This window comes from Lithobates pipiens, unplaced genomic scaffold (genome assembly GCF_037356315.1).
Source record: "Lithobates pipiens isolate NorthernLeopardFrog02 unplaced genomic scaffold, aLitPip1_a1.2 Scaffold_13, whole genome shotgun sequence".
NCBI lineage: Eukaryota > Metazoa > Chordata > Amphibia > Anura > Ranidae > Lithobates > Lithobates pipiens.
Window position 1 is genome coordinate 33,765,096 of NW_027507718.1, and position 23,156 is coordinate 33,788,251.

Below are 23,156 nucleotides of genomic sequence, written 5' to 3' on the forward strand. Positions count from 1 at the left end.
TGAGGGGGGCTGCTGCACACAGAAGGATGCATATAGAATGCATTAAGATAAAAAAAACTTCTGCGCTTACAATCACTTTAAGTCCATACTTCTCTTTTAAATGCAATTCAGTTTACATAAACTTCATTGCCAATAAAAATTGCTATAAACGTTTGCAATATTGGTATTTCTGATGCATTTAAGAGTGTAGTGAACATTTAGCCACCCACAATTTGGCATTCCCAAGGACAGAAGTAACATTTATGTTCAAGTATATTGATGAAAAGTGCAGTGTATTACCCTTTATGTAGACAGAAATAGTGAAGGTGCTGAAAAAAAGCAATTAACCAGTAGTCAGCCTTCAGTCATAACATGTAGCAGCAAATCAGGACTCTGATTGGATGTTACAGACAACACCTACATGTTTTCCTCCCTCTACTTGCTATCAAAATGTGGGTATGGTTCATTAGTACGCTGATAACACAACGTCATATTTGTTGTTCACCCAAGACACCACTATGAATTCATGTATTCATTGCACTGCTGCCGTGTTTCATAAGGTTATTTTTGTAAGGAGAATTAAGATTTTACTGTTCTCATAGAAGGTCATACATCCCAGTTTCATGACTTCTAGAAATCATTGACCAAACAGGGCAGCTGGTAATAAATAACTCTATTTTCCTGACGATTCCATACGTGGCGTCAGCTCTAACAATTACTCAAGGATGTTCCAGTGTCTGTATTGTATTCATGTACAAACAATCTTCATGTGATCACATTTTCTTAGACTGCTTTGAACTGCGCTTGCTTTACAGATGGGAACATTCTTTCATGTCACATGTCCTTATCTAGTTGTGGCGTTGTTTTGTTAGGAGATGTATTAGCAGGTATGCATGAATATCATTAGAGTTTCAGACAATTTTGGGCTCTTAAAGCGGGAGTCCACCGGGACTCCGCGTTTTTTTTTTTTTTTTTTTAAAGCCAGCAGCTACAAATACTGCAGCTGCTGACTTTTAAATAGTGACACTTACCTGTCCAGCGCGCCCGCGATGTCGGCACCCGAAGCCGATCGCTCGCTCGGCTGCCGGGTCCCGCCGCCATCTTGGGTATGGGAATCAGGAAATGGAGCCTTTCGGCTTCATTTCCCGGTTCCCTACTGCGCATGCGCGAGCCGCGCGGCGCAATCCGGACGGTCCCCGCTGCCTCTGGGAGCTGTGTGTTTCCCAGCAGGCAGCGGGGCACTTGCTGAAGGGGGCGGGCGCTTGCGGAACGGGGGCGTAACCTACGCTCGTTCCGCAGAGTGCTAGCCCGGAAGTGGGTGCAGTTACCTGGATTATCCAGGTAACTGCACCCCCCTCCCCCCTGAAAGGTGCCGATTGTGGCGCCGGAGGGGGGGGGGATTCTGATGAGCGGAGGTCCATTTTAGGGTGGACCTCCGCTTTAAAGCAGAACTTAAAATGGTTGTTAGTTGACCACCTCAATACTGGACACCTTCCTGCCCAGACCAATTTTCAGCTTTCAGCGCTGTCGCACTTTGAATGACAATTGCGCGGCCATGCTACACTGTACCCAAACTTTTTATCATTTTGTTCCCACAAATAGAGCTTTCTTTTGGTTGTATTTGATCACCTCTGGGATTTTTATTTCCTACTAAACAAATAAAAGAAAGACCGAAAATTTGGAGAAAAAAAAGTTTTTTCTTTTGTTTCTGTTACAAAACTTTGTAAATAAGTACGTTTTCTCCTTCACTGATGGGCACTGATGGGGCTGCACTGATGGGCACTGATGGGCACCGATGGGGTGGCACTGATGGGCACTGATGATGGGCACTAATATATGGCACTGATAGGCGGCACTGATTTGCAGTACTAATGGGTACACATAGGCAGCACTGATAGGCACTGAAAGGCGACACTAATAGGCACTGATAGGTTGCATGGATGGGCACTGATAGGTGGTACGGATGGGCATTGATAGGTGGTACAGATGGCTATGGATGGGCACTGATAGGTGGCACTGATGGTCACTGAAATGCGGCACTGATGGGCACTGGTAGGTGGCATGGATGGGCATTGATAGGCAGCATGGATGTGCACTGATAGATGGCACTGATGTCAACTAATGGATGGTACTGATGGGCATCACTGATTGGCAGGCATCCAATGTGGCCACTGATTGGCATCCATTTTGGGCACTGATTGTTATCCCTGGTGGCGATGGGTGGCATACCTGGTGGTGACTAGTGGTGAGCATCCCTGGTTCCCTGGTGGTCCTGGTGGCATTCCTGGTGGTCCAGTGTGCGCATCCTTGGCGGGCTGCGCTGATAATTAATCAGCACAGACCCCGCCTGTCAGAGGAGCAGCCGATCGGCTCTCCACTACTCGTATCTGACAGACGCAAGTGAGAAAATGCCGATCAACGGCTCTTCCTGTTCTCTTTACCTAGATCGGTGTTGCAGTGTGTTAGACTTAGCAGCTTGATATCCTGACAATGTCATATGACGTCCGGTCAGGATATTGCAACCACTGTGCCGCTGTCATTTTGCTATATGGTGGGCAGCAAGTGGTTAAGTCCCTATAGTATAAGCATGCCACCCTCTCTGTTAAATAACATTATGTGCCCCTGTGTCTGTGTTATATAAAAAATATGCCAATTTGTACTTCAATCAGAGCATCTCCCGGCACTCACGTGACTCCTCGGCTCTCTTCTCTCCCCAGCTGACAGCTATAGTGGGAAGGGCTAAGAACTCCCTCTGATGGTGGGAAGGAGGGGAGAAGAGAGGAGAGAGAGCTGAGGAGTCATGTGAGCACCAGGAGTAACTCTGATATAAGGTATAATCTGCATCTTTTTTATACAGCACAGGGACACATAATGTTATTTAACAGAGGGGGTGGCATGCTTATACTATAGATATGATATCAGCAGGAGGGGAGGATCATGAAGCGGACAGAGCTGACAGGCAGGGAGGGGAGGGAGGAGGAGGACAGAGGAGGACACAGGAGAGCAGAGAGGAGAACTTCGGATGACGAAGGCACGTAAACTGACCATGGTGTCAGGGCTCAGCAGCCATGATAAAGGGTGGTCAGTTTACAGAGGGGAGGGCATAACTAAGCAGGATCAGCCGGGTACTTCAGGTGATAGAAGGGACCAAATTACACAGAACTTTGCTGTTATTCATCCTTTAAGGGAAAAGGATCCATTCTTTTTTTTAGGGTAACAAACACTTTAAGTCCCGCTATCAAAAAACTGTGAGCAGGCAGGCTCTTTTTATGCCACCTACCTGCCTGCTTGCACTGTTCCTTGAAATGTACATTGAGCTGCACAAATGCCTGCGTGCTGGAATGACTGCACTGCACCGCACTGAGCAGGCGCAGTAGTAACACATTCTGGCCTCATGATGTGAGGTATGGGGGTATAGAAGCATCAGATAAGACCTCTTGGGGAGGTTACACCAACATCAAAGCCAGCTGTTACTTAAAGATGGCCCGGGTCAAAAACAGTGTTTCATAGACTAATGGTGCCCCTAGTGGAGACTATAGCATGCTTCCTGGAGGATGGGCAATCCTCTTATGGGTTTTCATTTGTCAGAGTGCTAGACAGGCAGACGTTGGGTGTTGGTGTGGGTGGTGTCTGAGTTGCGATTTAAAAGGTAGGGGCCAGCTAGAGTTATTTTTCTTCTTCCTCTTTGTCCTGGAGCCCAGCCATATATAGGTGTGAATGGGGGCTCAGCTACAAAGTCACATCATTCTTCTTCCTAGTGATCCCCTCAGCACTACCCTACATGACCCCGGCCTGGGCATGACCCTCCTGCTACCGGAGGAGGAGATCCCGGCACAGCACAGCTGGCGCTGGCAGGGTTAAAGCACGGTGCTTGCAGATGGAGCGCCTTGTGATGTCAAGACTGGTGTATGGTGGCAGTGACGGACACAGTGGGGAGAGGCAGGGAGTACGACTCAGGGTAATCACAGACTGCTGCTGGCCTGGACAGCAGTGAGATCAGTGGCCTGGCCTGGTTCCGAGAGACACCTTAATATGGGATATATGGAAAGTGAGAAACCCCCTATTATAGGATGTATACTGAGTTCCCCTATTATAGATATAATAAGAGACCCTCTTTTTATTATAGGGGTTCTCTGTATACCCCATAATAGGGGTCTCTCATTATATGCCTTAGGGTGTCTCTCACAGTCTATCCCATAATAAGGCCCCTTTCCCCTATTATGGGACATACTAGCACTGATAGACCCCTTAATATGCAATATACAGGGAGTGAGAGACCCCCTATATGGGATATATACTGAGAGACCCCCCATTATGGGTTATACTGAGAGATCCCCCTATTATATTATAGGTGGTCTCTCAGTATAACCCATAATAAGGGGTCTCTCAGTTTATCCCATATTAAGGGGTCTTATGAGAAGTAGGATGGGTCAAAAAGGAAGGGCAGGGTCTAGCGCCCCACCATCTTAACACTTCACCAGCTACCAATGACAGCTTCATCATATAACTGGTGTGGCGGTGATCAGGGACACTGATCACTCAATATTTTTTTTTTTTTACTTTCTTTTTTATTACAGTTTTTTTTCTTTTATTTACAGTTTTTTTTTAACACACTGTGACCAAAGCAATATAGTGTTACCATAGTAATATTGCACTACTCTTTTATGTTGTAAGCAACCATTTTTACTGAATGAAATCAATTCCTTCAGTGTATAGTATTGTGGTTTGCAGTGATTGGACACAGCTAATCACAGAGGGGCTGTGATTGGCCCTGCATTTACCATGTGATCACTGTGACTTATCACAGAGGTAAACACAATCATACACAATAAATGGCATGAATGAAAGCCATCTATTGTGTACAATTGTCATGTGATCTGCTGTGATTGGTCACAGCAATCACACAGTATGGGCAGTGACTAGTTCACCGGACACAGTGGGTGACAGATCATGACGTGGGGTGCATACGAGGTGTGTTCTGGGTGGACGTCCTATGACGTCCACCCTATATGGTGAATGTCCAGCCCGGCCATCATTTGTCTATAGACCAGGAGGGAACTGGTTAAGGGAGAGTTCAAAAGACATTTTTCAGTACTCGGGGAATCTCACCCATTACATGCACTCACCAGAGCACAGTGGATCTAAAATAATAATAATCATAAAGTGCAAGTAGATCAGCTATGTACTGTCTCAGGGCTCTAAACTCCTCCGATCTTACCCTGTATCACAGTTAGGGATGAGCTTCGTGTTCGAGTCGAACATACGTTCGACTCGAACATCGGCTGTTCGTCCGTTCGGCGAAGTCCGAACTTTTTGGTCCGTTCGCGCCAAATTCGTGTGGCGCTCACGGCCCACAATGCACTGCGATGGCGCAATGCATTGCTGGCTCATGATTGGCCAACCATGCACTGTGACCCCGCATGCTTGGCCAATCGCAGCGCCAGCAGCGAGGAGAGCCATGATTGGCCACAGGCAGGATGCCTGTGGCCAATCATAGCTCAGGCTGTGTAGTACACGCCCCACACTATATAAGGCCGCCAGCGCGGCGGCCTTGTGTAGTGTGTTGGCGTCTGAAGCAGTTAATGGGTGTTCTGTGTAGCTTCAACACAGTACACACCGATTGTTATCGGCCGATTTTCGATCTTGCTGTTGTGTAGTGGTTGTTGTCTGCGTGCCCTGACCGCAGTATACACCGCTATATTCACCTCACCTATATAGCTAGTGATCTATCTTTTATAATAGAGCTTGCAGTCAGTAGTGTTAGGAGCTAGTGCGTGCTGTCTGCGTGCTCTGTACCCAGTACATACCGCTATATCCACCTACATAGCTGTTCTCTATTAGAGCCCACTTGCCATCTGCAGGAGTTATTGGAAGTTGTGTGTGCCTCCAGCACAGCACAGTATACATCTGTATATACCCCTTTATCTCTGGTGTTCTATAATAAAGGCATCTGCAGGAGTTAGTGGGTATTCTGTGTACCTTCAACACAGTACACACCGATCGTTTTCGGACGATTTTCGATCTTGCTGTTGTGTAGTAGTTGTTGTCTGCGTGCCCTGACCGCAGTATACACCGCTATATTCACCTCACCTATATAGCTAGTGATCTATCTTTTATAATAGAGCTTGCAGTCAGTAGTGTTAGGAGCTAGTGCGTGCTGTCTGCGTGCTCTGTACCCAGTACATACCGCTATATCCACCTACATAGCTCTTCTCTATTTGAGCCCACTTGCCATCTGCAGGAGTTATTGGAAGTTGTGTGTGCCTCCAGCACAGCACAGTATACATCTGTATATACCCCTTTATCTCTGGTGTTCTATAATAAAGGCATCTGCAGGAGTTAGTGGATGTTGTGTCCCTCTAGCACAATATACACTACCCAACTGCTTTTTTACCCAACTCCCTTCAGGCCATTACCATGTCTGGAAGGCCAGCAAGGAGAGGCAGACAGGCGCGAGCCGATAAAAGAGGGCAAGCAGGCTCTGTGTCTAGAGACAACAGTGCTGGTCGTGGACACGGTGCATTGTCATCAGCACGTGGCCATGGGACACGCTTGTCCTTCTTTTCGGCAGCTGGACATGTTGAGCCGCAACATGCCAACAACTTGGTAGAGTGGATGACCAAGCCCTCTTCATCCTCCTCATCCTCTCTCACCCAGTCTCAGGGTACTAGCAAAGCAGCTGCCAACGCATCGTCTTCCCTCCTCTCAATGTCATCATCAGTGACTCCTTCCCTAGACCCACCACGTCCTCCTGAGGAGTCTCCTGAACTCTTTGAGCACAGTGTTGGGTACATGCTCCAGGAGGATGCCCAGTGTTTTGTGGGCTCTGATGATGACACTCAGCTAGAGGAAGGCAGTAGCGTGAGCGCAGAGAGAGGGGATGCTCAAGAAGGACAGCAATCTGGCAGTCATGTTCCACAAGCTGCAGCATACTGCCAGGTTTGCTACAGCGATAAAGAGGGAGGGGATGATGAGGGCACTGACTCCACGTGGGTGCCTGGAAGGAGAGAGGAGGAGGAGGAGGAGGAGGAGGCACATGTCCAACGAGGCAGGATGCCCTCCGGGGGCCAGCTTAGGGGCAGCACACCGACTGAATTACACCGCAGAGCTCCGCCTGTGCAGGGCGCTGCCTCTGCGTGTTATTCTAAAAGTTTTTGGTGTGGGCCTTTTTTGAGACGAGTGCATCAGATCGCACCGCTGCTATTTGCAACATATGTCTCAAGCGTATCTCGCGTGGCCAAAACATCAGCCGCTTGATCACCACATGCTTGACCAGACATATGTTGACCTGCCATGCAGCTCGTTGGCAAGCATACCTCAAAGACCCACACCAAAGAACAAAGCGGACCTCTCCTTGCTCCTCATCAGCTGGCATCTCCAACCCCACTAGACCTTCAGTCCTCTCTGAAACCTGCTCTGAGAGGAATGAAGGTGTAGAATTAGGTGTGTCACAGCCAAGTGCTTAATAATAGGGGAACTCTGCTAGCGGTACACCCACGTCCGATTATAGCAGGCAAATGTCCCTGCCCCAGCTGCTGGACCGGCGAAAGAAGTTCACTCCCAGCCATCCACATGCCCAGCGGTTGAATGCTAGCTTGGCTAAATTGCTAGCACTTCAACTGCTGCCTTTTCAGTTGGTAGACTCGGCCCCCTTCCGTGAGTTTGTACAATGTGCGGTTCCTCAGTGGCAGGTCCCCAAACGCCACTTTTTCTCACGGAAGGCGATTCCGGCTCTCTACCTGCATGTGGAAGGCAATGTCCTTGCCTCGCTGGACAGGGCGGTCAGCGGTAAGGTGCATATTACCGCTGACTCAAGGTCCAGCAGGCATGGACAGGGACGTTACCTGTCTTTCACGGCCCATTGGGTCACTCTTCTGGCAGCTGGGAAGGATGCAGGGCAAGGTGCAGTAGTGTTGGAGGTTGTTCCGCCACCACGCCTCCAAAATGCTACTATTGGTTGTGACACACCTCTCTCCTCCACCCCCTCCTCTTCTTCTTCCTCCATGGCCTCTTCCAGTGCTCTGTCCTCAGAACCAGCGGTGCTTCGTAGGCGTTCCAGGGGCTACGCAAGTACGCAGGCAAAACGATGCCATGCCGTGCTTGCGCTGGTTTGTTTGGGGGACAGGAGCCACACTGGGGCGGATGTTTTGTCAGCTCTGCAGGGGCAGGCCAAGAGGTGGTTGACGCCACGCCAGCTTAAGCCAGGAATGGTGGTTTGTGACAATGGCACCAACCTCCTCTCCGCCCTCCGACAGGGACAACTGAACCATGTGCCCTGTGTAGCTCACGTCCTTAACCTGGTGGTGCAGCGGTTCTTGGGCAGGTACCCCGGCTTACAGGATGTCCTGAAGCAGGCCAGGAAAGTCTGTGTGCATTTCCGCCGATCATTTAATGCCTGTGCTCGGCTGGCTGAGCTCCAAAAGGAGTTGAACCTGCCCAAGAACCGCCTTATATGTGACATGCCCACCAGATGGAACTCAACGTTGGCCATGCTGCAGCGGCTGCACACACAGCAGAGGGCCATCAATGAGTACCTGTGCGACTACGGCACCAGGACAGGGTCAGGGGAGCTCGGTTTTTTCTCACCACGCCAGTGGGGCATGATCAGGGATGCATGCACTGTCCTGTCACCGTTTGAGGAGGCCACAAGGATGGTGAGCAGTGACAGTGCATGCATCAGTGACACTGTACCTCTTGTCCACCTCTTGGAGCATACGCTGCGTGGAATAATGGACAGGGCACTTGAGGCAGAACAGAGGCAGGAAGAGGAGGACTTCCTTGCCTCTCAAGGCCCCCTTTATCCAGACAGTGTTCCTGCTGTGCCACCCATCACACAGGAAGAGGATGAGAAGGAGGAAGAGGAGGAGGAGGATGATTGTGTCAGCATGGAGGTGCAGGCTGGCACTCAGCATCAGCAGCAGCAGTCTTGTAGGGATGATTTACAGTCCCAAGAAACACGTGGACTTGTACGTGGCTGGGAGGAGGTAGCTGCGGATCATGTTGTCCTTAGTGACCCAGAGGACTCCGGACCGAATGCCTCAGCTAACCTACGCTGCATGGCCTCCCTGATCCTGCAAAGCCTGCGGAAGGATCCTCGTATTCTTCGGATCAAGGAGAGGGACCATTACTGGCTGGCCACTCTCCTTGATCCACGGTACAAGGGTAAGGTTGCCGACCTTATCTTGCCATCGCAGAGGGAGCAGAGGATGAGACATCTCCGGGAGGCCTTGCAGAAAGGTCTGTGCAACGCGTTCCCAGAGACTGGGAGGTTACAAACTCCTGGTCCTGGACAACGTGTTGCTGAGGCATCGGTCAGAAGGAGCGGTGGAGAAGGTGGTCGTCTGACTGATGCTTTCAGACAATTTTTTAGTCCGCAGCCACAAGGTATGATCGGTTCCAGCACCCATCGCCAGCGTCTGATTTACATGGTGCAGGAATACCTAGGGGCAAGGTCAGACTTGGACACCTTTCCCACCGAAAATCCTCTGGCTTACTGGGTCTTGAGGATGGATCACTGGCCAGAGCTTGCACAGTATGCAATTGAGCTACTGGCATGTCCTGCATCCAGCGTTCTTTCGGAACGCACATTCAGTGCTGCTGGTGGCTTTGTTACCGATCACAGGGTGCGCCTGTCCACCGAATCAGTTGATCGACTGACCTTCATCAAGATGAATCAGTCTTGGATCACCCACAGCTACCAAGCACCTGAAGCTGATGTAACAGAATATTTTTTTTTTAAATATCACATCCCTTCAAGACTGCCTATGCTGATGCTGAGTGACTGTCCTGTTATGTTGATTGTCTATCCTCTTCCTCCTCCGCTGATATGTTGGAAGAACATTTCTGGTTCTGGTTGATGCCATCAGCACAATTTTTCTGCCCCTGTTTAACAGGGGCGTTTAAGTACAATTTTTGATGCAATGCTTTGCAGCAGGGCTAATTCCCGCAATCAAACAAGAGTATATGGGAGAGGTTGCAGTGTGGTGGCACCAGCACCAGTGCCTAAGGCCCAATTTTTCTGCCCCTGTTTAACAGGGGCGTTTAATTACAATTTTTGATGCAATGCTTTGCAGCAGGGCTAATTGCTGCAATAAAACTAGAGTATATGGAAGAGGTTGCAGTGTGGTGGCACCAGCACCAGTGCCTAAGGCCCAATTTTTCTGCCCCTGTTTAACAGGGGTGTTTAAGTACAATTTTTGATGCAATGCTTTGCAGCAGGGCTAATTCCTGCAATAAAACTAGAGTATATGGAAGAGGTTGCAGTGTGGTGGCCCCAACACCAGTGCCTAAGGCCCAATTTTTATGCCCCTGTTTAACAGGGGCGTTTAATTACAATTTTTGATGCAATGCTTTGCAGCAGGGCTAATTCCTGCAATAAAACTAGAGTATATGGCAGAGGTTGCAGTGTGGTGGCACCAGCACCAGTGCCTAAGGTCCAATTTTTCTGCCCCTGTTTAACAGGGGCGTTTAAGTACAATTTTTGATGCAATGCTTTGCAGCAGGGCTAATTCCTGCAATAAAACTAGAGTATATGGCAGAGGTTGCAGTGTGGTGGCACCAGCACCAGTGCCTAAGGCCCAATTTTTCTGCCCCTGTTTAACAGGGGCGTTTAAGTACAATTTTTGATGCAATGCTTTGCAGCAGGGCTAATTCCTGCAATAAAACTAGAGTATATGGGAGAGGTTGCAGTGTGGTGGCACCAGCAGCAGTGCCTGAGGCCACATTTTTCTGCCCCTGTTTAACAGGGACATGTAATTACAATTCTTGATATAATATTTCACAGGAGGGCCCCTTCCTGTGCCCACCCAGAGTAACGGTGAGGACTTATAGTGTTGTGGCACCAGCACCACAACCACCAAAGGTCAATTTTTCTACCACTGTTCAACAATGGCATGTAATTACAATTCTTGATATAATCGTTCACAGCAGGGCGCTCCAGCGCCCACTAAGAGTCACTTTGAGGGCTTACAATGTTGTGGCAAAACCAACACCTTGTTCCGCCATTTCTGCAGAGCATATAGGGCAGGCCCCTACTTTCAAACATCCAACTTACAAACATCTCCTACTTGCAAAGGGAAGGAGACAACAGCAAGTGAGATGAAAAAAGATGGACGACAAAACAAATTATACAGGGGTGATAACCCTTCCCTATGTTTTCCAAAAAGCTTAAAAATAGTTTTTTTGACTGGAGCTACACTTTAAAAATGTACCAGTTGAAAATTACAAACAGATTCAACTTAACACAACAAACCTACACAGTCCCTGTATACTGCTGTTCTGAGTATATAGGGCCTGGGGGCCACACGCATTTCCTTTTTTTAATATGGGTACAGGGTTCCCCTTAATATGCGTACAAGACCCAAATAGGCTGGTAATGGGCAGGGAGGGCTACCCATGCCATTTTTCTCAATGATTTTCAACCATATTGCAGGAACCAGATATAACAGTAAAACCGCAAGCAGTTTTAAGTGGTGTTATTTCCGTTTAATGTAATTTTGTGCAGGGACTGTTCTAAACACGGGAAACACGTGGCACTTCACAGGCATACTACAGACACCTCCCAGGCACCATATTTAAAGGAATATTTCACTTTTTTTTTTCACTTTAATCGTCATTAAAATCAGTGCTCCCGCCAAAACGGCCATTTTTAAAAACATTTTAGGCATTGACCCATGTCCCCTGGGGCAGGAGCCAGGTCCCCAAACCCTTTTTAGGACAGTATCTTGCATATTAGCCGTTATAATTAGCACTTTTAATTTCGAACGTTCGAGTCCCATAGACTTCAATGGGGTTCTAAAGTTCGTTCGAATTTGGGGTCCGTTCGAAAGTTCTGGTGCGAACCGAACCGGGGGGTGTTCGGCTCATCCCTAATCACAGTGCTGCAAGGGATTGTTGCAATAGGACTAATGATGAATGATTAAGGTGTCAGCTGTTCTATTATGCTGGTCTGGTTTAAAAAAAACTGAGATATTCCATTCTGTTCCTGATGAAGTTTGCCATAACAGTTTACACACATAGTTGATCTTTCTCTTTTCTGCTATGAGCCTCTTATGAGTTTTAGATCAATTACACTGTACTGAGTACATATATTGTTGCTGCTGGTGGTGGATATATGTAATGAGGAAATGCAAAGGAGAAAATACTCTTTGGCTTCTTTCACAGGGGTGGCAGACTTTATTACACCCTGAAATGCGACACAGTTTACAGGCATTCAGAAGGCAAATACTGTTGCCTCCTGCTTGTCTGTTTTTTTGATCCCCAGGGGGATTTATGCCATTCTAAGGGTGATTTTATATCAAAATAACTTGCCACAGACACCATAACTGTGTTTGGCATGCAGTTGTTTGACAGGCAGTGCCACCCATCAAACTCTACACACTGGGTTAAATTGGCACATAAAAAAATTAAGCATTGTGGCCACGGCAATGTGTACTTACCCCTCTGCCCATCAAGTAAGTTTGGAGATGGACGAAAAAACACAAATCAACTGCCTGTTTTTACCATTCCTCCATGGTCAGTGTGAATTAAGCCTTTGAGAGCTGGGAGTAACTTGAGAGTCGTGAAATTTGTGTTGCACCTAGCACGCTGAATTTTGAGTACTTCTGGGTTCAGAGAACCAGGAATTCCTGTCTTCTCTGGCTAGTCTGTGCTTGATAAACTTTAACAGAGTGCAGAGGTGACATTAGGAATCTAATAGCACCCCTGATGTCTCATTAAAAGGAACCTGTCGCCTGCTATCTGCTATTACATGGTATAAAGTACAAAAAAAATAAAAAATTTAATAAAATTAATTTTTAAAATCTTGTTAATCTATCTGCCCCTATGTACATGAACATACAAACGCTTGTGTCAGGTTTTCACTCGTACATAAATGATGGCCCCACAGATATTAGGTAGCATTGAACACACCAGAGTGAAAGTAATAGTTCTAGGGCCAGAGTTCAATGTTAACTACAGTATCTTACATAAGTGAGTACACTCTTCACATTTTTGTATTTTTTTATTATATCTTTTTCTTGTGACAACACTGAAGAAATGACACTTTGCTACAATGTAAAGTAGTGAGTGTACAGCTTGTATAACAATGTAAATTTGCTGTCCCCTTACAATAACGCAACACAACCATTAATGTCTAAACCTCTGGCAACAAAAGTGAGTATACCCCTAAGTGAAAAGGGAAAATGTCCAAATTGGGCCCAATTAGCCATTTTCCCTCCCCGCTGTCATGTGACTCGTTAGTGTTGCAAGGTCTCAGGTGTGAATGGGAAGCAAGTGTGTTAAATTTGGTGTTATCTAGTGATGGACGAACTTCCGTCGGGACGTTTCGCGAATGCGGACCGCGAACACGGCCGATAGTTCGCAAACCGGAATGTTTGCGGTGGGCCCCATTGACTTCAATGGGAGGCGAACTTTGCAAACCTACAGGTCAAATTTGCAGCCACAAAATAATTAATAGCTGTGCAAACATAGTCCCACCACATGGCCAATGACATAACACATGTATGAGGTGAATCTGGGATCGACAACTACAAGCATTCTTTTTTTACATGGGAAATTGTTGTGACAATTCAGGACTGTGGAGCGCATGAAGGCAATGGAGGAGAGGAAAGGTCAGGGTAGGCAAAGAAGAGGGTGCAGGAGATGTTCACCAGCAGCGTGACATACAGCAATGACACCTGCACCGTGATAGAGTCATCTGACACCAGCACTGTGATAGAGAGCACTGACATCAGCAGCGTGACATACAGCAATGACACCTGCACCGTGATAGAGTGATCTGACAACAGCACTGTGATAGAGAGCACTGACATCAGCAGTGTGACATAAAGCACTAACACCAGCACTGTGATATACAGCACTGACAGCAGCACCGTGATAGAGAGTACTGACATCAGCAGCGTGACATACAGCAATGACACCTGCACCGTGATAGAGTCATCTAACACCAGCACCGTGATAGAGAGCACTGACATCAGCAGCGTGACATAAAGCACTAACACCAGCACCGTGATATACAGCACTGACAGCAGCACCGTGATAGAGAGCACTGACATCAGCAGCGTGACATACAGCAATGACACCTGCACCGTGATAGAGTGATCTGACAACAGCACCGTGATAGAGAGCACTGACATCAGCAGCGTGACATAAAGCACTAACACCAGCACCGTGATATACAGCACTGACAGCAGCACAGTGATAGAGAGCACTGACATCACCAGCGTGACATACAGCAATGACACCTGCACCGTGATAGAGTCATCTGACACCAGCACCGTGATAGAGAGCACTGACATCAGCAGCGTGACATAAAGCACTAACACCAGCACCGTGATATACAGCACTGACAGCAGCACCGTGATAGAGAGTACTGACATCAGCACCGTGATATACAGCACTGAAACCTGCACCGTAAGCAGCCCCAGGAGGAAGTCAGCATAGCACAGGGATGGTGGGAGCCCCTCATAAGGAGCATAGCACAGGGATGGTGGGAGCCCCTCATAATGAGCATAGCACAGGGGTGGTGGGAGCCCCTCATAATGAGCATAGCACAGGTATGGTGGGAGCCCCTCATAATATGCACAGCAGAGCTACAGCCCCAGGAGGAAGTCAGCACAGCACAGGGATGGTGGGAGCCCCTCAAAATAAGCAGCCCCAGGAGGATGTCAGCATAGCACAGGGATGGTGGGAGCCCCTCATAATAAGCAGCCCCAGGAGGATCTCAGCATACCACAGGAATGGTGGGAGCCCCTCATAATAAGCAGCCCCAGGAGGAAGTCAGCACAGCACAGGGATGGTGGGAGCCCCTCATAATAAGCAGCCCCAGGAGGAAGTCAGCACAGCACAGGGATGGTGGGAGCCCCTCATAATAAGCATAGCACAGGGATGGTGGGAGCCCCTCATAATATGCACAGCAGAGGTACAGCCCCAGGAGGAAGTCAGCACAGCACGGGGATGGTGGGAGCCCCTCATAATAAGCAGCCCCAGGAGGAAGTCAGCACAGCACAGGGATGGTGGGAGCCCCTCATAATAAGCAGCCCCAGTAGAAATATGACACGGCTCAACCTCTTCAAACAGGAGGGTACGGGCATATAGTACGGTGTGCTTTTTTTGGACAAGGAAGTGAGCCAAATGAAGAAAGAAGGTCTGTGTGCTCGATTTAAAAAATTGTTTATAGACATATACATGGTCTACTGGTCACATGTGTTGAATTCCTCCGAGATCCATGCCTCATTCATTTTTAGAAATGGAAGGTAGTTAAACTGTCGTGAGCTAGGCGAGTATGCTTATCGGTCACGATCCCCCCTGCTGCGCTGAACGTCCTTTTGGACAGGACACTGGACGAGGGGCAAGCCAACAGTTCGATTGCAAATTGGGCAAGCTCTGGCCAGAGGTCAAGCCTGCCCACCCAGTAGTTCAGGGGTTCATCATTCCTCAGAGCGTCCACATCGGCCGTTAACCCGATGTAGTCGGACACCTGATGGTCTAGGCGTTCCCTGATGCTGGATCCAGATGACAACTGTCGATGGGTCGGCTGAAAGAATGACCTCATATCCGAAGTCACCAACACATCTTCAAACCGGCCTCTTCTTGCAGGCGCTGTTGGATTGGTACCCGCAACTCCTTCTCTGGGAGTGGGAATTGCTCCTCTGCCAGCGCACGCAAAAGCAGAATGCAGCATTTCTCGAAGCAAGGCCTGGAAGTGCTGCATTCTGACAGCCCTCTGTGACGGCGGTAGCATTTCCGCCATTTTGTGTTTGTACCGGGGGTCTAAGTACGTTGCCACCCAGTACTGGTCCTTGACCCTAATGCTTTTTATACGGGGGTCCCTATTAAAACACTGGAGCATGAAGGCCCCCATTTGCACTAAAGTGGAAGCGGTGTGGTGGCCTGGCTCCTGCTCATCATCCAGGATAATGTCATCCTCTTCATTCTCCTCTCCCCATCCACGCACAACAACAGGGGTCCCAGAAAGGTTTAAAGCATGCTCTTCTTGCTCCTCCTCATCCGCCCCGGCACCATCCTCCTCTGACTCCTCTTCAGACTCCTGTTGTTGACTTGTCTCAGATAGAGTAGCCCCCCCTGGGAATTCATCCAGCATTGCGACTTCCTCATCTTCCCGCTCCTGCTCCTCCACAGCTTGATCAATGACACGCCGCAATGCACGCTCCATAAAGAAGGCATAAGGTACCATGTCCCTGATGGCGCCATGGCTGCGACTGACCAGTTTGGTGATCTCCTCAAATGGCCGCAGAAGTCTGCATGCGTCGCGCATAAGCAGCCACTGGCGCGATTGAAAAAAAAACCAGCTCCCCAGAACCTGTTCTGCCGCAGAGTTCATACAGGTAGACGTTAACTGCACATTTCTGCTGGAGCAGCCTATCATGCATATAGAAGGTTGAGTTCCATTGCGTCGGGCAATCGCAAATAAGACGTCTGACCGGCAGATTGTGTCGCCGCTGAATGTCAGCAAGGCGAGCCATGGCCGTGTAAGATCTTCTGAAATGGGCCGAGATTTTCCTTGCCTGCCGCAAGATGTCCTGGACCCCAGGGTATTTGGCAAGGAATCGCTGCACGACCAAGTTTAAGACGTGTGCCATGCATGGCACGTGCGTAATTTTGCCCTGTTTCAATGCGCTAAGCAGATTGGCACCGTTGTCACACACCACTTTACCAAGTGTCAAATTGAGCGGTGTTAGCCACTGATCTGCCTGTGAACGCAAAGCTGAAAGGAGTGCCGGGCCAGTGTGGCTCTTGGCTTCCAGGCACAACAGACGCAGAACTGCATGGCAACGTCTCACCTGGCATGTCGAATAGGTTCTGGGGAGCTTGGGCGGCGCAGCAGAAGAGACGCTAGCAGCGGAAAAGGAGGAGTCAGCCGAGGAGGAGAGGGAGGAGGATGGAGTAGGAGGAGGAGGAGAAGAAGAGCCAGGCCTGCATGCAATCTGTGGCGGTAAAACCAAATCTACACGGGTGCCATGGGTTACATGCTTGACGGCCGTCAGAAGTGGGCAGTAAAAGTGATATACCTTCCCTGCCCGTGTTTGCTAGACCACGTGTCTGTGGTCAGATGTATCTTGGCACCGACACTGTGTGCCAGAGATACATTCACTTGCCACTGAACATGGCCATATAGCTCTGGGATGCCCTTCTGTGAGAAATACTTCCTTCCTGGGACCTTCCATTGTAGTGTTCCAATGGCCACAAATTTTCGAAAGGCCTCTGAGTCCACCAGTTTATATGGCAGTAGTTGGAGGGCTATCAGTTCTGACAAGCCAGCCGTCAACCGTTGGGCAAGAGGGTTATTCGGCGTCATCATTTTTTTACGCTCGAACATTAGGCCCACGGAAGCCTGCCTTTTTGCAGAAAAACGTGAGCTTGGCGTAATGGAAGGTGGAGTGGAGGACAATTGTGAGGAGAGAGGAGAAGGAGAAGTAGAAGACGAGGCTGGACGGTGAGAGCCTGGAGTGTGTCTTTGTGTGTTCCGTTGCTCCCACTGGGCTCGGTGATGGCTGCTCATGTGCCTTCTTAAGGCGGTCGTCCCTAGGGGAGTGTTGGGCTTACCGCGACTAATGCGTTGACTGCAAAGATTGCAGATGGCAACGCTATTGTCAGCAGCAGACACGTTAAAAAAAGCCCACACTGCGGAGCCATGTGCCGGTGTCCTGGGAACGCCAGATGTGACCGTACATGGTCGATGACTCGCTCCTGATACATTTGCAGTCTGCTTTGTCCCTCCTGTGCAATGTAAGTTATTCCTGCTTCTCCTCCCTATCTGCTGGTCCATATCTCCCTCTGAACTCCCCTCCTCTTCCTCTCTTGTGGGCACCCATGTGACATCACTAGACACGTCATCATCGACGTCACCTTCCCCACCGCTATAAGTAGAGATCTCGGAGTATGCAGCAACACCGGGGACCAACCTCCTCTTTGGGCTGATCTGGGTACTGTCGTCAGACTGCTGAGTAGCGGTTGTTGCTACCTCCTCTTCCTGATCCATTACCAAGAGTGGCTGCGCATCAGAAATGTCTTGATATGGATCGGAAAATAATTCCTGTGACTCAAGCGGAAGGTATGTGGTGGTGGTGGTGTTGTTGGTGGTAGTGTCTTTGGGGGTGCACATAGCAGAGAGTGAAGAAGAGGGTGCAGATCGAGAGGATGAGGAGGGTGCAGAAGAGTAAGGCTGAGAGAGCCACTCAACCAAGTCTGGTGCGTCCTTTAAAACGCACCTTCTGCAACTTCCCACTTTGGCTCAAGCCTGTTGCTCCTGCCCTACCCCTACCACCCCTGCGGAAGGGCCTGCCTCTTCCTCTGCCTGTCATTTTTTAAATGACCCTGTGACAAAACTCTCAGTCCCTATACTGATGAAGGACTGCTGCAGTATAGGGCAGCGGTCAGCAGTAGTGCACCTCAACCCTATGTATTGTGGACCTATACCAGTCCTTAAGGAATAGCAGACTGTATCTCACTCAACCCTATGTACTGTAGTACCCTATACCTTACCAGTCCTTATAAGGACCTTTGTGGAACAAGTAGGCTGCGTGTGACTGATTAGCAGACTGTACGTCAGTCCCTATACTGATGAAGGACTGCTGCAGTATAGGGCAGCGGTCAGCAGTAGTGCACCTCAACCCTATGTATTGTGGACCTATACCAGTCCTTACAGAATAGCAGACTGTACCTCACTCAACCCTATGTACTGTAGCACCCTACACCAGGTTACCAGTCCTTATAAGGACCTTTGTGGAACAAGTAGGTTGTGTGTGACTGATTAGCAGACTGTACGTCAGTCCCTATACTGATGAAGGACTGCTGCAGTATAGGGCAGCGGTCAGCAGTAGTGCACCTCAACCCTATGTATTGTGGACCTATACCAGTCCTTACAGAATAGCAGACTGTACCTCACTCAGCCCTATGTACTGTAGCACCCTACACCAGGTTACCAGTCCTTACAAGGACCTTTGTGGAACAAGTAGGTTGTGTGTGACTGATTAGCAGACTGTACGTCAGTCCCTATACTGATGAAGGACTGCTGCAGTATAGGGCAGCGGTCAGCAGTAGTGCACCTCAACCCTATGTATTATGGACCTATACCAGTCCTTATAGAATAGCAGACTGTACCTCACTCAACCCTATGTACTGTAGCACCCTACACCAGGTTACCAGTCCTTATAAGGACCTTTGTGGAACAAGTAGGTTGTGTGTGACTGATTAGCAGACTGTACGTCAGTCCCTATACTGATGAAGGACTGCTGCAGTATAGGGCAGCGGTCAGCAGTAGTGCACCTCAACCCTATGTATTGTGGACCTATACCAGTCCTTACAGAATAGCAGACTGTACCTCACTCAACCCTATGTACTGTAGCACCCTACACCAGGTTACCAGTCCTTATAAGGACCTTTGTGGAACAAGTAGGTTCTGACTGATTAGCAGACTGCAGCAGAAGGGCAGCAGTCAAGTATAATATTCTTTCTATATTTGGAAGAAAGAATATTATACGTGTACAAGCCTATTACCATACCACTGAAAAAGAACCTTTGTGGACCTAATATAGTAACAGCTACTGATTAAACTGACCCTCACTGCCTCACACACAGCTTCCTGCCTGTCCCTATATAAACTGACAAAACAGAGGCTGCTGGAACAATAACTGGAATAGCACTTTTGTGGACCTGATAGTAACAGCTAATGATTAAACTGACTGTCCCTGCAGCACACACCGTCCTGTCCCTTTCTCTAAACTGACAAAAGACACTCAGGCTGCTGCAACAATCACTAGCACAGCACTGCCTCAAACCTATATCCTGAACTACACCTAACACCTATACCAGTCCTGAAAAGAACTTTTGTGTACCAAATAGCTAGCGATTTGGGTCACTGCAATCTCTCCCTGCTCCACACTGCAACCTCTCCCTACAGTGACAGAAGAAAGAATGTAAAATGGCCGCCGGATCGGGTGTATTTATTAGTTAGGGGGAATGTCCAAGTGTCCATGTGCTGTAATGTCTCAATTGGCTGTCCTGTACCCCATGATGGATGTGTCATCATAGGTCAAAGTTCTTTTACACAGTAAACACGGAAGTCCGCCGGGCGAACGGCGGCAATAGTCTGCCGATCGGGCGGACCGCAAACAGCCGAAATTCGCCGCGAAACGACCGCCGGGCGAACCGTTCGGCCATCACTAGTGTTATCGCTCTCACTCTCTCATATTGGTCACTGGAAGATGAACATGGCAAAGAACTCTCTGAGGACCTGAAAAAAAGAATTGTTGCTCTACATAAAGATTGCCTAGGCTATAAGAAGATTGCGAAGACCCTGAAATTGAGCTGCAGCACAGTGGCCAAGACTGTACAGAGGTTTAACAGGACAGGTTCCACTCAAAACAGGCCTCGCCATGGTCGACCTAAGAAGTTGAGTGCACATGCTCAGCATCATATCCAGAGGTTGTCTTTGGGAAATAGATCTATGAGTACTGCCAGCATTGCTGTAGAGGTTGAAGAGGTAGAGGGTCAGTCTGTCAGTGCTCAGACCATACGCCGCACACTGCATCAAATTGGCCTGCATGGCTTGTCATCTGCATGGCTAAAGATGATGCACAAGAAAGCCCGCAAACAGTTTGCTGAAGACAAGCAGACTATGGACATGGATTACTAGAACCATGTCCTGTGCTCTGATGAGACCAAGATAAACTCATTTGGTTCAGATGCTGTCAAGCGTGTGTGGCGGCAACCAGGTGAGGAGTACAAAGACAAGTCTATCTTGCCTGCAGTCAAGCATTCATATGGAAATGTTATGGCCTGGGACTGCATGAGTGCTGCCGGGACTGCATGAGTGCTGCCGGCACTGGGAAGCTACAGTTCATTGAGGAAACCTTGAATGCCAACATGTACTGTGACATACTGAGCAGGATCCCCTCCCTCTGGAGACTGGGGCACAGGGCAGTATTCCAACATGATAATGACCCCAAACACACCTCCAAGACGACCACTGCCTTGCTAAAGAAGCTGAGGGTAAATGTGATAGACTGAACAAGCATGTCTCCAGACCTAAACCCTATTGAGCATCTGTAGGGCATCCTCAAATGGAAGGTGGAGGAGTGCAAGGTCTCTAACATCCACCAGCTCGGCGATGTCGTCATGGAGGAGTGGAAGAGGACTCCAGTGGAAACCTGTGAAGCTCTGGTCAACTCCATGCCCAAGAGGGTTAAGGTAGTTCTGGAAAATAATGGTGGCCACACAAAATATTGACACTTTGGGCCCAATTTCGACATTTTAACTTAGGGGTGTACTCGCTTTTGTTCCCTGCAGTTTAGACATTATTGGCTGTGTGTTGAGTTATTTTGAGGGGACAGCAGATTTACACTGTTATACAAGCTGTACACTCACTACTTTACGTAGCAAAGTGTAATTTCTTCAGTGTTGTCACATGAAAAGTTAGAATAAAATATTTACAAAAATGTGAGGGGTGTACTCACTTTTGTGAGATACTGTATATACCGATGAGCAGTAAAATACATTTTGGGTTTCAAAGTTATTCACTATTTCCCAGGCATGCATAATTGTAAGTGTAGCGCCGGCTCCTGAAGAGCACACGCTATGTTTTTACAAATTCAAGATTACACCTGAACTGCAGTTTGGTTTGGGTGAAATTGTCTAAATTTGGACCTCAGCATTAGTCTGACTGGACTGTGGGATGTTCAGCCTGGCCACAGGGGGCATTGTCTCTTCTGGCAGGCATGGAACTACAGTCTGGTTGGGTGCTTTAAGATTACTCTCTCTCAGAGCCCGCCCAGTGGGAGTGCGCTCTTGCTGCGATTTCTGGGAGAGGGTACTTAAGATGTGGACGTCACGTGGTTCGGGGTTCCGGTCCAGAAGGATGTGCTGACTTCATGGTCCTGGTCCTCCTGACCAGTCCCCAAGAAGGCTATGGCCTGGGGTGCGGATCCACCCGACTTGTCACGGGGCTGGCTAGCCCAAGGCAAGGAAACTAAAGGAGGATTCTGAGGTGTTTGGGTGCCGTCTCCGGTTTGGGAGAGACCCATTGGCTTCATAGCATTCCAGGGGAGGAGTCTTCAGAAGAAGACCATGTACGGGTTGGTTTCTTAACAAGAGCCTGGAAGGGCTGAAGTACCAAAGTGAATCCGGTCTCATGGATATCACCAAGCTTGCTGAAAGATCCAGGTATCACACGACTGTTCTACAAGTTTAGTTTCCTACGTGTTCTACAACAACGTCTGTGGCAGAGACTTATCCTTGTATTTTCTACAACAAACTCCTTTGCAGAGACTTGTTCCTAAGTTAAGCATCTTGTTGACTGCTAGACCTTTAATTTTTGACTTTGACAATAAGAGTACCTGAACTTTCATCCTAACCCTCTGATCCCAATTTAAGAGACTGCTCATTGTCTACGTTTGCAAATAAAATCCCTTTATGTGGATTCTGTCGTCAGTCTCTCAAGTTACTGGGCCATCTACCACGGGACACCCCTAAACGTGAATTGAGGAAAAGAAGGTAACGGTAAGCCCAATTAAACCAGCAGTTCCTTCGGGGGTTGATGCTACATAAGGCTTGGCATATTTGGTATCTATTTACTCAACACAACCTCATCTATTATATGTTACAAACCATATATTTATATTGTGTCTGTGGGTGCTAAAATTATTTGAGCGTATTTTTTTTACTGAAAATAAATATTGCCACCATTTTATTCTACAGGGTCTCTGTTTTAAAAAATATATATAATGTTTGGGGGTTTTATGTAATCATAAGGCCTGAAATGTACATTATAGCATGTCTGCAAAAAGATGAAAAAATGGCTCCAGCAGTGAAGGGTTAAAACCATACCTACTAAGTTTGCCCACTCAGCTATTTTTGCATAATTAACAAAGAATATATGTTACAGTCTGATACAAAAGTAAAAACAATGGCTATTTACCTGTGGCTCCCTATTGTGCCTGCTTGGATCTTTCTCATAGCTTTCAGCATAAATTCTCAGAGTGGTTCCCACAGAGCCCGAGGCACTGAGTCGAAATATAATCCTTGATGCATTTGCAAATATAATTCTGAGTCCCTAGAAAGCAAGACCACAGTATACATTACATTAGCCAGAATGACATTTGCTAACCTTTGAGGTTTTGTAGTAGTAGTACAGTGTGCTTGGTAACGGTATTGTTTAT

At 48.1% G+C, this 23,156-nt stretch overlaps 1 protein-coding gene across 1 annotated transcript in view; it reads right to left on the reverse strand.

Annotated features, from left to right (window-relative positions):
• Nucleotides 1-23,156, reverse strand: part of PGM5 (phosphoglucomutase 5) — a 186,399-nt gene that overhangs the window by 9,417 nt on the left and 153,826 nt on the right. The window contains exon 10 of the mRNA XM_077474984.1: nt 22,916-23,050. Coding sequence (XP_077331110.1) covers nt 22,916-23,050 — 135 coding nt within the window. The remainder of the gene's footprint in view (nt 1-22,915; nt 23,051-23,156) is intronic.